We start from the raw sequence: 17,144 nt of genomic DNA, 5'->3' as shown, positions 1-17,144 counted from the left end.
TCCAAGGACAATAAAGTACTGAGCTCAAGTAAGCACTTAATGCAATATTTTTAAATGAAATCCCAGTGTGGAATTTAAGAAATAGGTTAAAAAATTTCCTGTGATAAAGTTCTCAACACAGACTAATCAGTCTTTGCAGAATAAAGACAAAAAGATATCTGTTACTTATTGCAATATAGACACCCTCAACACAGCCAGTCCCCAAATCTTGGCATTCTTACTCCATGGCATCTCTTGTATCTTACCTTTTTAAATTTATCTCTCTTCTACCAGCACATGAGAAACAGTACACTGAAATAACTAGGAATATGAGCTAGGAACCCCACTGCAAGGTTCAAGTACTGGCTGTACTACTGAAGAATTGTGTGACATTGTGCACATTACTTGACCTCCCCAAGCCTCAGTTTTCCTATATATAAAATGGGGATAATGGCAACACCCATCTCACAGAGTTGTTATGAACATTAAATAAGTTCATATCTATCAGTGTTTAGAACTCTGCCTAGGTCACATCAAGAAGTAATGCTGTAATCATCACCACAATCATCATCATCACCATCTCCACTATCATCATCGTTATCACAATCATTGCATCACTTCTACTGCCCACCTCCTTGACCAAGGACACTCAATTTGTCCTATACTATGTTATCCTTTGTCCTTTTATGTGTAATTGTCTTCATAACGAACTCTTGTATTAACTTTTCTAATGTCTATAATTACACACAGAACTCAGAGGACAGGAACTGAGCTCTACATCTTTATGCCATCCTAAATATGCAGCCTAGTGTTGCAATATTGTATTATACCTTCCACCCTGCCACAATACTGAACTTGTTCCTTGAGCATATGAGATCCTTTCATGATGCCATGACTTTATATATATATGCCCTTTTCTCTGCCTGAAATGCTTTTTCTACTCATTTTCCTATTTGCATTGGTTGGAAAATAATTATTAATACTTTTCCTTCAAGATGCAGTATAGGGCTAGGTGCAGTGGCTCACACCTTGTAACCCCAGCACTTTGGGAGGTCAAGGAGGGATCACTTGAGCCTAGGAATTCAAGACCAGCCTAGGCAACATAGTGACGCCCTGTCTCTACCCAAAATAGAAAAAATTAGCTAGGCAGGTGGTACACACCTGTAGTCCCAGCTAATCAGGAGGCTGAGGTGGGAGGACAGCTTGAGGCTGTCTGCAGGGAGGCTGAGGCTGCAGTGAGCCATGATCACGCCACTGCACTACAGCCTGGGCAATGGAGTGAGATCCTGTCTTAAAAACAAAAACAAAAAATAAGATGCAGTTTGGAAAGTTAATTTCCTAGATCAGTATCTCCCAAACAGTGGCTATGGACAGATACTAATCTATGAAGTCATTTTCACTAGTCTATGGTGAAAATGTCAGCCTCCATTCCTAAATTAAGACCTTCTTACTTTGTGCCTCGTGTGTGAGTGTGTGTGTGCGTGTCTGTGTAAATGTCCTTTCATTTAATGAAACAATCAGAATAACTGTAGTTTTTCTTGTTTGTGTGTTTTAATCTTCCAATTTGACAAATTCATATGTCGGCAACCTATGGTAGTTAAGGTTTTCTTAACTTGACAGGTCTGTGAAATCCAAGTGCCTCATGAAACGGCTCTCTCAAGTAAGGGGCAAGTGCTCTAGACTCTCTTCTTACTGCTAAGTAAGCCCATCAGGGAAGTTACCACTGGGATTTAATCTACTATTACATGTAAGGTTTCTTGCTAGACCCTGAGCAGGGAAGCCGGGGCTGCATCATCCTGGTGTCTGGTGAATAGAAGACAGATAAATGTTTAACATCTGCACACTGCATTATCATTTATGCACATCCACTTTCGTATTTAATTGGATCTCTACAATAACCTTATAGTAATCAATGAGAAAGCAAAGCTCAGAGATGTTCAGAACTCACACAAAACCACCAAAGTTGCTGCAGGATCACAGCAATGGACTGTGTGGGAACATTAATTCATGTCTTAGGCTCTACAATACCAACTTAACTTTTCTAAGATGCACTTGGTTTACACACTTTGTTTGCACTGGAAATACAATAATAGCGTTTTACCTAATCAAGGAATAAGTATTATCCTCATTTTACTGATGAGGAAGCTGAAGCATAAAGATAGGGTGTGTATAAGGTGAAGTACTGGCAGCTAAGATGAAAGGAATACAGGGTTATATGCCACAGCACCTTGAATCACAGTGTGCTTCCCCATGTCTATTCAGAACATTTCAGGCAATCTGAGAGGCTACATTCATAAGGTTTCTTTTCAGGCCTTCCAAACACCTGAAAGAAATCACACCAATGCTTGTTCTTAGACTCCCTTACGGATTATCCATTCACTTTTAATAAAATTAATTTTTAAACATAATAATACATCTATATTATTTAAAAGCTCCAGTGATACTACAAAATTATAAGAAAAAAATCACTGTTACCCTTTCACCTAAGGCTGCTCTTACACCTCCCTTGTCCCAAAGTCTTGCAATGCAGAGGTAAGTATTTTCAAGCCTTTCAGTTACATCTTCTAAATCTTCCAGTGTTTATTTCCACACTTATAAATAGTAGCCTTGTACTGACATTTTTTCACCTATCAGTTTTGGATAATACCTCTGATTTCAATTTTGAAAAACAGAGGACTCACCATTCTTAAGCCACCACCCCATTTTCCTTCCCTCCTCTCATCCTTCTAATACGATTTTTCATAATTTTTGGATAAATTCTTATTCAGTGTTTTACATTACTAAGATCATACTAAAAAGTTTATACTACACACATAATAGAATGGTGAAATATCCAAAACAGTGACAACACCAAATGCTGGTGAGAATGTGGAGTAACAGGAACTCGTATTCACTGCTGGGGGAAATGTAATATAGTACAGCCACTTTGGAAGACAGCTTGCAAATTTTTTACAAAACTAAACAGGCTGTTACCACACAATCCAGCAATCACATTCCTTGGTATATCCAAATGAGTTGAAAAGTGTGTCCACAAAAAAACCTACACAAAAATGTTTATAACAGCTTTATTCATAATTGCAAAAGCCTGGAAGCAATGAAGATGTCTTTCAATAGGTGAATGGATGAATAAACTGTGGTACATGTATACAATGGAATATTATCCAATGCTAAAAAGAATTGAGCTATGATGCTATTAACAGACATGGAGGAACCTTAAATGCATATTACTAAGTGAAAGAAACCAATCTGAAAAGGCTACATACTATATAATTTTAACTATGACATTCTGGAGAAGGAAAATTAGGGAGGTAATTTTAAAAGATGAGTGGATGCCAGGGGTTGGGGGAAGAAATAAAGAAATAGCTGGAGCACAGAAGACCTTTAGGGCAGTGAACCTATTCTGTACACTATAGTACTAGACACAGGTCTTTACATATTTGCAAGAACCCAAAGAATGTATAGTACCAATAATGAATTCTAATGTAAACTATAGACTTTGGATGATAATGATGTCTCAATGTAGGTTCATCAATTGTAACATATGTACCATTCTGGTATGCATGTTCACAGTGGGGAAGGCTGCACGTGTGTGGGGACAAGGGACATGATGAAAACTCTATACTGTCCGCTTCATTTTGCTGTGAGCCTAAAACTGCTAAAAAAAAAAAGTCTACTTAAAAAAAACGTTGTGCACATCTGAACTACATGATATATTACGATATTTCTTCTCTTGTACAACTTTTTGTTTTCCTTGATGTTGATTATTGTTTTGTTTTGTTGCAGGTTTTCTACATTTCTAACAATAATTATTTCTAAATCCTCCATTAGCACTACAACATCACAATCAATTTTATTCTTCATGTTCAAACACATCATACTCTATGTGATACATTTTTTTCCTGGAGACTTTTCTCCTGAAAGTTTCCATTTTTCTGCTAAACTCTGGACAGTCTGCCTATAGATGTGCTGTCCAAGAGTCATCCTTTGAATTCTTTTGAGCTTAATTCTAGAAATCCCTTTGCTTTTTTTCTTAAAGACTTTACTTTTTGTTTTAAATTAAATTAAACTTAATTTAATTTAAAGTTCTGGGGTACATGTACAGGATGTGTAGATTTGTTACATAGGTAAACATGTGCCATGGTGGTTGGTTGCATCTATCAACTCATCACCTAAGTATTAAGCCCAGCATGCATTAGCTATTTTTCCTGAAGTTCTCCCTCCTCTTGTCCCCTACTTCCCAATAGGCCCCAGTGTGTCATTCCCCTCCCTGCGTCCATGTGTTTTCATTGTTCAGCTCCCACTTATGAGTGAGAACATCCTGTGTTTGGTTTTCTGTTCCTGTGTTAGTTTGCTGAGGATGATGGCTTCCAGCTTCATCCACGTCCCTGCAAAGGACATGATCTCATTCCTTTTTATGGCTGCATAGTATTATTCCCTGGTGTATGCGCACCACATTTTCTTTATCCATTCTATCACTGATGGGCATTTGGGTTGATTCCATGTATTTGCTATTAAGACTTTTTTGGAGCAGATTCTCTCTTTGCTTTTCTCCTGGATGAAATTTTCTGTTTCTTGATTCCTATATACTTCCTTTTCTTCACCTACTCATTCATTTTTGTGGAGAATATCTTCGAGATATTTTCTGAGAAACGACGTAAATAAGTTTTTGAGGCCTTGTATCTTCATTCGGCATCATTTGATTGATAGACTGGATGTATACAGAATTTTAGGTTGATAACAATTTTACCTTAGATTTTTAAAGGTAGAGTTTCAAGGTCTTGTATCATCTAATGTTGCTATTAAGAAGTTAGATAACATTCTTATTCCCAATCCTTTGTACATAAATTGTATTTTTTTTCAATTGTGGAAGCTTAAAGGATCTTCTCTTTATCTTTCCTGTTCTAAAATTTCACAGTGGTGAGTCTTTTTCATTAGTTGTTCTGGCATGTGATGAGCTATGTCAATCTGAAATTATCTGTCCTTGAATTTTGGGAAATCTTACATTTCTGTTTCTTCTAGTCTCTCTTTCTGGAATCCTTTTACTCTGATGGTGAACTCCCTGGACTAATACGTAATATTGTTAGCATTTCCATCCTATTTTCAGTCTTTTGCACTTATTTCTCTTATTTTTTGGTTTTATATCTTCAGAGGAAGAAAACACCATCTAGAGCCTAAAAATATTTCCTAAGTTTTTTATACCCAATGTCCATCATTCACTCAAAACTTATTAGGCATACCAAGAGACAAGACCAAGGGAAAAATAAACAGATAACAGAACTAGGCCTACATATAAATCCAAATATTGGAGTTGTGAGCTAAATGCTTTAAAGTAACTTTGATTAACATATTTGACAAACTTGTTAACAAGATGTAGAACTCCATCTTATGAATGGAAACCATAAAAAAGAATCAAATGCAAATTCTAGAATCAAAAAATAAAGTAACTGAAATTAAGAATGCTGAAGTATGCATTCATTCTGCTCTGAGATAAATGCCTACATGCATGCCCCAAGAGAATAGAAGAATGCTTCTAACACCATTATTCATAACAACTGAAAATGGATAAATAAAATAAGGTATATCCATTCAATAGCATACTATACAATACTGAAAATCAGAAAATTACTGTTATGTGCCACAACATAAATGAATCTCACAAACAGTGTTTAGTACAAGAAAGTATACATGAAATATGTACTATGTGACTCCATTTCTATAAATGTAAAAGATAGGTAATATTAATCTGTTAGAAGCCAGTATAGAGGTTATCTCTTAGGAGAAGGGAGAAAGTGATGATTGGGAGGAGACATAAGCGGGCTTGTAGGATGCTTGTAATGCTTGGTCTGGGTGGTGGTTACAGAAATGTGTTCACTTTGTGGTAAGATCTCAAGTTGTACACTTATGTTCTGCATGTTTCTACATATATATAAAATTTATAATATAGTAACACTTACAATACACCTCAATAAAATGTTTATTGAAGTAAAACAAAAACACATTATTCTTATTTTATAGATGCAGTATCTTTTCTTAACTCTGAAAAAAAACATAGATTTTCCCTACCATATCCATTTCCTTCTTGTTAATTTTGATATCAAGTGCCTGATGCACCCATGTTCAGAAGCTCTCTGATTCAGTTTCTCCAGAGACTAAATCTCCTGTGGGTTGGTTATATGGAGTTAGAGCAGGAACCTGGGGTCCTCCTATAGCAACCTATACAGAATTTTGGCCAATCTCCCTGTTTTCAGCCCTCATCCTTAGCCTGCCTTTGCCAGTATGTAAAGCTGCAAATTCTTGAGCCTCTCTGAAACTCCTTGGCAAACCTCTCTATAAGCCTAAAGGTTTCAGCTTTCTTTGCTCTTCTAAGTCATTGCTTAATGTTATAAAACTTACAAATGTCTCTAGTCTGTTATTGTCTCCCCTCCTATATTCTTTATTCTGGTGGATTTATGCCTTTTTTATTCCTATCTTGTAATTTTAGTGGGGCTTGAGGAAGGATCGGAGATTGAAACATGAATTTACTTTGCTATGTTTGATCCACTTTTTTTTACATTTATTTTAAAATATTAATCAGGTTATGATTCACCTTCTATGATCTGATGTACACTGCACAAATATTTCTAAAAATTTTGAGGCTTCTTATTTGCTGGGTGCCATTTAAAAAAATGAAATATTTCACTTTCTCGTATAGTCTGTAAGTGGTACATAAGACGAACAGCCACACTGTGGTGTGTGATCTCTTTGGAGAGCTGTTAATACACTGCTGTGACTTATTATCAAATGAAATTTATAGGCACAGTGTCCTGTTCCACAGAGTGAGCCACATCAAGATTTCTCAGGTACTCGCCCAGATGGAACACTAATCTAAAGTCTAGATAGAAACTTCTAAGTATTCACCTTTGACATCTTATATGCAGCCCTGCTTCCTGGACTTCTAGAAGAATTGATTTAACAAATAATAATCCCAGATGAAAATCAAAAGGAGGCATCAGTATTCTTTCAATACTTTTGGTTGTTTAAAGCCATCTTAGCAGTATGGTGTGCTACCTTATGAATTCCAGGGAGCTGAGTTACCTGCAGAGTATATTTATAAATCAAATTATGAACAATTAGTGTAAAAATATTTCTAGTATCTCTAGAAATATGAGAAAGAAGTCAACTCTTTTTCCATTTTAACTTGATCACTAGAAAATTAATATGATTTCTCCCAAATGACTTCCTGAAATGTACACAGAGTAATAAGACAGCATAATGGACAGAGATTTTTGGATGCCCAACATCTTTTGCACACCCTTCCTAATTTGGTGACTTTCCTACACAATGAGTCCTGCCTCCTTAGTCAGGAATCAGACGTTGCTTTGCCTGCCTCCCTTGTGTAGCATGCAACCTAGACTCCACAGATCAGAAATAGCCACACGAAACGTTTTCAGTGGAGACAAATATGAAGAAAAAATATCTACTTCTGATAAGGGTGACAGGGAAGAAAACATCCTACTTTCCGGGGCTGCTGTAACAGAAATTATGGAACTTATAGCCCAGCATTATGATGTGACTTATGGAGTCTCTGTATAGCTGCAGTAGCTCCTGGCAGTGGGTAGGGGTGGCAAGTGGATGGGGTTGTCCTTAGATAAATCTTGTGGTAGAGGCTGGATTCTTCTTGGCTATAGGCTCTAAGCTGACTCTCTAAATATCCTTGAGATTCTATGAACTGTCTAATTTCCTTAAACAAATTCATTTTCTTTTTCAACCACCCAAAGAGGATTATGTTGTTTGTGACTAAGGAGCCTAAGACAGATAGCAAGTGTTACCATAAAGAAAAAAGAAAACGACCACAAAGAGAAGATTAATACATTTTTTGTGACATTCAGCTATAGTAAAAATAAACATTTGATCCAGAACAAAGAAATCAGCATGACTGTGGACAAATTTACTTTAGCAGACATAAAATCAAACTGCTACCAGAAACTCATACTATCCCAAAGGTATGGCTAATTTTAAAAATACATCAGAGAATTAAAAAATCTTGATAGCAACCTGAACATACCATCTTTATCAGCAGTATCTTGAGGCTTTGATTTTAAGGTGAAGATCTTCCGTAGCTTACAGTTAGCTGAGACAACAATTCCGTCCAATGACTGGAAAACTGCCCCCTTGAATATTTCACTGGTGAATGCCACCAAGTCAATGCATAGATTGCACCACTAAAATAGAGAGATACAAAGAAGAGTAAGTACCTTTCATTATCACATAAATGAACACGCCATCTATATGCAGACATTCAGAGAGTTGAGGCAGTTATCTTGATCAGCAGGCCCCAAACTAATTTTCCCCTTTAGGTAGATTTATCTCTGTTTTGGCTTAAAAATGGACCTGATCTTTCCAGAGAAATCACCATAATTCTAAATTATACATTGGTCATCAGACTACAGAATTCCCATCATGAGACAACACTATGACAACTTTGGGAAAGAACTCTCTATCTGTAGGCAAGCATGCCAGCAGAAGCTAACTGCAGGTGTGTTAGATCACTTACATCTTGAAAATCAGAGATAAGTAGCCAATTGTTCCTTCAAGGGGACTCATTTGATCACAATTAGCCACTCATATTTGTTGAAAAAGGCATGGATGAAATTAGAAGCTGGGTTTAAATTGTGGTCAGTACTGTCTACTTATAACCAATTAACCTATCGTACAGAAATAGATTCTTCTAAAGAATTTGTAATTATGCCTGGTATTTGCCAGTTTTCAAAGTACTCTTTTAGGGACTAATTTCTGCCCATTAAACAATTAAGCCCCTCAATACTTCATCAAACAAATTTTCTAAATGGTTAAAGAAAATGAAAAAAAATCATTTAGCAAGAAATGAAGACATATTTAAGACTATAGGACAAAAACCAGAAAAATAATTTTTGAAATGAAAAGTAGTATTAATATTTTATATGTTTCTTTTAAAATATTGGGCTCTTCCATTATTTGCTTAGAAGCAAAGTTTACATAAGGTCCTGTGTGTGTGTATATATATATATATTTTTTAAAGACAAATCTTATCTATCTAGGAATGCTGATTTAATATGGAGGTGAACCTTAGGTTGTTTCCACAGTAGAAAAAGTAAAAGAGACCAAAATACATTATTTATTAAATACATGAAGAGTATTTTCTGCGTAGATGTCTCAACAGTAAAATTACATTTGCAGGCTGTGGCAATGCTCTGGTCTTTGTGGAGAAAGGAGCCTGGTGTCAGCAAAGGCAGCAGGTAGACTGAGAGTAAAGTAATAGTGTGATTGGCTTGACTGGCAGAATGTTGAACACTGGAGAGGAATGAAGTAATGTAAGATGGCCCAGTGAGGCCAGGTTTCAGAGCGTCTGGATAGGGTGAAGCATCACTGTGGTTCTTTACAAAAGAATGTGCAAAAGCAGAGTGTTGAGAAATTTGGACAAACCATGATGCAGGAATATTTTGAGGTGGGAGATGGGGTTGGTCGGGGAAAGGAGGCAGAATGGAGAGCACCAAGGCACAGAAAGACTAGCTCGGTCCCTGCCAGTCATCTAAACACGAAGTAAAGAGGGCTGGCTAGGAAGCTGATGTAGGAAGTAGAGTAAAAGGGACAAATCCAGTAGATACGCCACAGAGTGGAACACTGTGGCTTAGTGAAATGCAGGTTATAGGGGATGGATGTGTTGGGGTTTCTAGATATCCAATCATAATTATTAACCTTATTATTATATTAGCATTATTATTGTTGTATAAACGTGGTTCCTAGTACTAAAAGATTTTTTATCATGCCCCGATCCCAACCATTCAGCTGGTTCATTAGTCAGCAATTCCAGTGACCCATTCTTCCCCACACATGCTGAGTACCTATCATGCGTTAGACTCCGGGCTTGGCTCCAGGGGTACAGACATAAATAAGACAGTCCTTCCAGTCTGGGAAGGAAGGCACACATGTGGTATCTACCTAATACAGTTACTACAGAGGGGGCTCATGGTGGGGATGTGGGGGGTTTAGGAAAGCCTTATTTGAAAAAAAATTTAAAAAATTGTATTATGGTATGCAAATATAAGCCAGATAGCACCAAACGTTTCATACAAAATACAGTTCTTTGTCACCCTACCCTCATCTAATCATACTGTCAACTCATTTAACTGTTTGTTCCCTTTGTATTTTAAAGTAATGCCTCTTGATTCATCAATTTTAGACACTATCTACTGACTTCCTAATATGGTAGATAAGACTTAGCTAGCTAATACCTTGCTTCCCCTACTTCATCCTCCCTGCATAATTATTTGTTTCTCATTTGCTCTCATTTTTTCCCTTAAAGTCCATATTATGTGTTTTCTTTTTTGTGACTATGTAAATACTGTACACAACTGAGCCAAGTGGCTCTCCATGATTACCTTTTCCTTCCTTATACAACTTTAAAAATATCTTGACAGTTAACCATTGTTTTTTAAAATTATCTGCTTTATTTTCTTTGACTCTAAGTCTTCCCATCTAGGAGACTTGGAGGTGACATCTGAGTTTGGGTTTGAACAACAAATACATTTTCCAGGCCCAGCGTGGCATGGACATGACATGCTGGGCATTTCTTCTCAGGGTCCTGCTCCTTTATTACCTATTTAGACCATCTCCAGCTGGCTACACTGCCAGCTCTGCTTGGGAGTCAGTTCCAACCTCCTTCAAAAACTCTTTGAGTCCTAAGAAACCAGATCCTTACCCACTATACACTTTTCTTATCCATCATGGTCATGCTCCTTTTATTCTTTCAACCTGGATTCATGCTTCATGGAATGTACTAAACAAATAACGGTATGCATATGTGTGTGTGTGTGTGTGTATGAACACATGAAGATGTGTGTGTATGTGCACTGAGTGTGGGCATTGAGTGTATGTGTGCATGCTTACACACATACACTCAATCTTTCATTTTATAATCATTCAACAAATAAATGTCTGGGAACTGATAACTTTATTTAATGAATCAATTTCCTGGGAACACAGATGGGGGTGGTTTGTAAAAAAGATGGAAATAACTTTCACAAATCCCCCTTGGTTAGAGGGAGCAGAAATTATTTTTTGGTTTAGCTGATACTGATAAAGCTTCCAATTTTCATATGCTTCAACAAATAACTCATTGTTCATATAAATGCTGTGATATATTTTCTGAAATATTGGAAAAGTGTATAAACTCTCTACTACCAACAGGTAGATTATCTGAATTACAGCTGAACTTTATAAAATATTATTTTCATTATTCTTGATGATATTCACTCTTAAAAATCCCTTTTTGACATCTTTCTTGATCTCTAATTACTATATTCCTATGTGCAACTCTAGTCCAGCAAGAAATAACTTGATCTAAAATATCCATAATTATTGGTCCTTCTGATGCATAAGAAGTATGCCAAAGAAGACAGAAATCTGAAAGAGAAAAGACAGTTCTATTTAGTATGTTGCTTGGATTAATAAGTAAGTTTATGCTGTTTACTTCCAGCATGGAATTTTGCATAAAGGAGTTGACTGGCAAAGGGTGACAGAATGATTCAAAGCATGAATTTCTAGTTTTTACTAACTCGTGTTTGGAATATGGCTTTATTATACTGTTGAAAGGCATGCAAATTCTGTGAACACACACACACATACCCCACAAGTTCTAGTGCATCAAATAATAAATCCTTGGGGGCATATTTTTGATTCCCTATGCTCCTATTCTCTGCCATTACTATAGAAAAGATCTCAAGAAATTAGTTACATTTGTCAGTGCAGAAAAAGCCTGTGTTACTAACAGTGCACAGTTCTAGCCAGCACTGTCCTTCCAAAAGGAAATGACAAACAAGAAACCACAATTTCATACCCTGGCAATCCTAAAGTACATCACTTCACAGAGTTTTAGAACCTCATTCTGTTTTCTCACTCCCATAACGGTATATAGAGACCAGGGTCTTATGATGTTTATTCTTGTGGCTTTAAAAATAATTTTTCACTTTAGTTATAATTTCTCGATAGAAAATCAGCTTACAATGACCTTATTCATCTCTATTACTATATTGTGTTTAATAAGTGGTATAAGCAGAGCTTGAAATTGTAATTTTATATTTACAAGGTTAGAAGAAACAATTACCTACTACTAATGTATTAAAAACATTTTCCCTAGGAAAAGCAAATCATGACAAGTCCTTCTATGGAGAGAGGGGAGGAGAGGAAGGAAAGCTGGGGCTGACAGAGCTGCCAGACTTTGCTCTTGGCTGAACCAAGAAAGGGCAAGTTTCTTGCAGAAGTATTGTCACAATACCTGTTCAGCAATCCATGTGTACCTCCCAATTCCTACCCACATGGAGCAAACTATCTCTTATTGAAATCATAGTTTCATCCTCAAGCCACTTTCACCGTGCCCCCTAAAATTCTTATTTATGAAAAGTACTTACATTCTCTGCATTTTTCTAAGAGTCTTAGACACGTTACTATCAGTGAAACATAGCTTTTTTCTGAGATATTACTTCTCCTTCAACTCTGGAGTTAAAGTTCACTTATGGGGTTCATTTGTGCTTCTACAGCCCTCTATTTTGAGGTCAAGGGGCTGGGAGGCAGTGGGAGAGGGTGTGCATTTCTGACTTGGAATTCTATCATCTTTGAAGCCCAAGGCATTGCAAAGACAGGCTCCACTACCCTTTTAGCTTTACCAGTCTTTATTCAATCACTCCCTGGACATTCCTGTCACTCCTACAGATGCACCCACACCATCCTCTATTTACACTCCTGAAAAAAGCTGGACCCAGGTTCATCTCATCTTCTAACATCCTGTTCAACATCCTAATGGTCCTTTAACTCTTTTTCCTTCAAAAACCTGCCTCTCCTCTGTTCCGAATCCACTCATAAGGTTACATTTTGAGACTTCACTTCATTATTCTGAATTCATTCACTTTTTAAACTTTGAACTGGACATTATTTTAATTATCAAGTCACACAGTCTATTTTTTAAAAATCTGTTTGGAAACTGCCTCTAGTTAAACCATACTGCAACTCCTTTGAAATATATTCTTCCCAGGGATGCAAGAGTCTGGGCTCTGGAGCCAAACTGTCTGGATTTGGATACCAGCCTGCCTCACCACTTACTAGTTATATAATGCTCCCAGTTACTGAACCTCTCTGAGCCTCGTTTTCCTCATTTATAAAATGGTGATAATAACACACGTTCCTCATAGAGTTGTTTGGATTAAATGTTTAAGTACATGCAAACACTTATAATAGTACCTGGTATATCATTTGTGCTCAATAAATGTCAACCACAAAATCTTTCTGGCTTTCATACTATGAAATGCACAGATGTTAAGGATAGAATTCAATTAGTTTTGACCATATCATACACCTGCATACCACATCCCATCAAGATATAGGATGTTTTAATCACCCCAGGCAGATCCTGTGCAGCTTCCCAAATAATACAAGAACTCACCTCTCATAGGGGCAACCATTGATTTCTTCCACCTTAGATTATTTGTGTTTGTTCTGTAACTTTATATAAATGGAATCATAGTAAATGGTGTCTTCATTCAGCATAATATTTAAGGCTCATCAGTGTTGTGTATATTGGTAGTTTTTTCTTATTTTGCTGAGTAGTACTCCACTTGGTGAATACACCACAATTTGCTCATTCTTCTGTTTTGAACAGTTAGATTATTTAAAGGTTTTGGCTATTATGAATAAAACTGTTGTTTTTGGTATCTGTGCCAATACCACAGTGTCTTAATTACTTAGGCTTTAAACCAAGCCTTGAAATCATGAGATATAAGTACTTTTTGGAAACTGTTTTGACATATTCTAAGTCTTTTGACTTTCCATATAAATTTTAGAATTGGTCTGTTAATTTCTGCAAAAACAGCCTGCTGAGATTTCAACTGGAATTAGATTGAATCTACAGATCAATATAGAGAACACTGCCATCTTAACAAATACAGTCTTGCAATCCATAAACACAGTATCTCTCTCCATTTATGCAGGTCTTCTCCGACTTCTCTCAGTAGTTCTACAGTTTTTGGTGTAAAGACCTATATACATATATATTGTTGAGTTTATTCATGAGTATTCAGAGTTTTAAAGATATTGAAAATTTTCAATATTTTCAATATCTTTAAAACCTGAAACTTTTAATTGTTTATTGCTACTGTATAGAAATACAACTGATTTTGGTCTACTGACCTACCTTACATGCTGTGACTCTGCTAAACTCATTTACTCTAGTAGGTTGTTTTGTTTTTATAGACTCCTTAGAATTGTTTACATAAATGATCACATTGTTTGCAAAGAAAGTTTTACATTTTCCTTTCCAATCTTTCTATTTTTAATTTTTTAATTGTCTTACTGCACAGGCTGGGTCCTCTAGTTCTCTAATACAATGCTGAATACAAGTGGTTAGGGTGAATATTCTTTTTTTTTTTTTTTTTTTTTTGAGACAGGGTTTTGCTCTGTGGCCTAGGCTGGAGTATAGTGACATGATCACTGCCAGTGGAGGCTGACCACAGCCTCCGCTTCCCAGGCTCAGGTGATCCTCCCACCTCAGCTTCCCAAACAGTTGGGACCACAGGCATAAGCCAACATGCCTGGCTAATTTAAAAAAATTATTTGTAGAGATGGGGGTCTGCATATGTCGTCCAGGCTGGTCTTGAACTCCTGGGCCCAAACAATCCTCCTGTCTCAGCCTCTCAAATTGGTGGGAATACAGGCATGAGCCACCATGCCCAGCCATGGTAGACAGTCTTGCCTTGTTTCCTATCTTAGGGAGTAAGCAGTCAATATTTTATCGTAAGTGTGATTTAGTTGTAGGCTTTTCACAAAGGCCCTTTACCAAGTTCAAGAAGTTTCCTTCTATTCCTAGTTTAATGTAAATATTTATCATAAATGGCTCATAAATTTGTTCAAATAATTTTTCTGCATTTATTGAGATAATTTTATGATTTTCCTCCTTTATTCTGCTAAAGTGATAAATTATATTGATTTTCAAATCAAGACCAACCTTGAAATCCTGGAATAAATGCCACTGGATCATTGTGTTAAGAAGCCATATGTCCACGTTCATGAGGGATACTGATTTATAGCTTTTTTGAGAACTTTTAATATCTTTGTCTGATTTTATATCAATTATACTGGCCTCATGTATAAGTTGGGAAATGTTCCTCCTTATTTATTATTTGAGAAAAGCGTTTTAAACTGGTATTACTCCTTAAATTTTAGAAGAATTATCTGTAAAGCAATCTGGACCTGGATTTTCTTTTACGGAATGTTTTTCAAATTCACTTTCTAAAAACAGATATAAGGCTATCCACATTTTCTATTTCTTCTAGTATCAATTTTAGCTATTCGTGTCTTTAAAATAATTTTCCCACTTATCTAAGTTGTCAAATTCATTGGCATAAAATTGTTCATAATATTCCTTTCATTTCCTTTTTCCCCACTTTCATACTTGATATTGGCAATGCGTATGTTCTGTCTTTTTTTTCTTGATCAGTCTAGCTAGTGATTTATCACTTTTATTAATCATTTCAAAGAATCAATTTTTGGTTTCATTAATTTCTCCATCACCTATTTTTTATTTCATTGAATTATTCTTTTAATTACTTCTATCTTTCTGTACACATCAGTTTAATTTGTTTGTTTTTCTACCTTTCTTAGATGCTTATATAATTAATTTTAAGTCTTTTTTTCTTTTTGAATGTAATCATTAAAAGCTATAAATTTCCCTTTAGGCAGTGACTGCTTCAGATACATCCCACACATTTTGGTATGCTTTATTTTCATTATCATTTAAAATCAGCTATATTATTTTTTAATATTCTAATTTTTTTACATATAGATTACTTAGAAGTATGTTACTTTATTTCAAAGTGCTTGGGAATTATCCAATTATCTTTTTTTATTGATATATAATTTAATTCCCTTATAGCACAGGGCACACTATATATGATTTCAATCTTTTAAATTTGTTAAATATGGCCTAACATATATATTTTGGTGAATGCCCCATGTGCACTTGAAAATTATGTGTATTCTGCAGTTGTCAGATGTTCTACAAATGTCAAAGGTCAAATTGGTAGTGTTTTTCAAGTCTTTATCTTTAGTGATTGTCAATTTCTGGGCAAGGAGTCTTGAAATTTCCAGCTACACTTGCGTATTTACCATTCTGTGTTTAGTTTTGTTAGTTTTTGCTTCATGCATTTTGAAGCTCTGTTATTAGATGTGTGCACATTAAGGACTGTTATATCTTCTTCATCATTTAACCTCCTTATCATTGTGAAACATCCCTCATTACATACTGTTCCTTGTCCTGAAGTCTAATTTGTCTGCTATTAGTATAGATACTCTAGCTTTTTTTATGATTAGTATTTGCACGGTATATCATCTTACTTTCATCTTTTTATTTGTAACCTGTGTCTTTAGATGTAATGTGTACTTTTTATAAACAGCATGCAATTGTCTCTTGCTTTTAATCAACCTAACAATCTCTGCCTTTCAATTGGAGCATTTAGTCCATTTCCACTTAATGTAATGACTTTGATATGTTTGAGTTGAAGGCTACTATCTTGCTTTTTGTTTTCAATTGGTTCCATCTGTTCTTTGTTCAGTTCTCTAATCCTACAATCTTTTGGATTAAAAACATTTTTTTTTAGCATTCCGTTAACCTCCTCAATTGGCTGATTAGTTATTGCTATGGTTTGGATATGGCTTATTTGGCCCCACCAAGTCTCATGTTGAAAGTTGGTACCCAGTGTTAGAGATGGGGCCTGGTGGGGGTGTTTGGGTCATGGAGGCAGATCCCTCATGTATGGCTTGGTGACATTCTCAAGGAAGTGAATGAGTTCTCACTCTTAGTTCTCATGAGAACTGGTTGATGAAAAGAGCCTGACAATGCCTCCTCTTTCTTTTTCTGTCTCTCTTATTTCAGCTCTCACAATCTGTGCACAGGCTAGCTCCCCTCCCCCTTCCACCATAAGTGGAAGCAGTCCGAGGCTCTTCCCAGATTCAGATGCCAGTGCCATACTTAACTGTAGAAAAGTCTGATATTTTCCTCCAGTAGTACTTATCTCACAAGACTAGTTTGGTGCTTACCATAGCCCATTATCAATAATTATTTACACGTTTGCCTTTTCTGCCACATTATAATCTCCTCAAGA

At 36.1% G+C, this 17,144-nt stretch overlaps 1 protein-coding gene and 1 long non-coding RNA gene across 2 annotated transcripts in view; one reads left to right on the top strand and one right to left on the bottom strand.

Annotated features, from left to right (window-relative positions):
* The window catches only part of C2H3orf67 (chromosome 2 C3orf67 homolog), a 303,609-nt gene that overhangs the window by 150,160 nt on the left and 136,305 nt on the right, over nucleotides 1–17,144 (bottom strand). Inside the window, exon 6 of the mRNA XM_023200633.2 lies at nucleotides 8,024–8,180. Coding sequence (XP_023056401.2) covers nucleotides 8,024–8,180 — 157 coding nt within the window. The remainder of the gene's footprint in view (nucleotides 1–8,023; nucleotides 8,181–17,144) is intronic.
* The window catches only part of LOC111533995, a 204,425-nt gene that overhangs the window by 79,818 nt on the left and 107,463 nt on the right, over nucleotides 1–17,144 (top strand). The gene's annotated exons all lie outside the window — the stretch shown is intronic.

This window comes from Piliocolobus tephrosceles, chromosome 2 (assembly GCF_002776525.5).
Source record: "Piliocolobus tephrosceles isolate RC106 chromosome 2, ASM277652v3, whole genome shotgun sequence".
In the NCBI taxonomy this organism is placed as follows: Eukaryota; Metazoa; Chordata; class Mammalia; order Primates; family Cercopithecidae; genus Piliocolobus; species Piliocolobus tephrosceles.
Note: the sequence above shows the minus strand (reverse complement) of the source record. Positions and strands in the feature narration are given on the sequence as shown.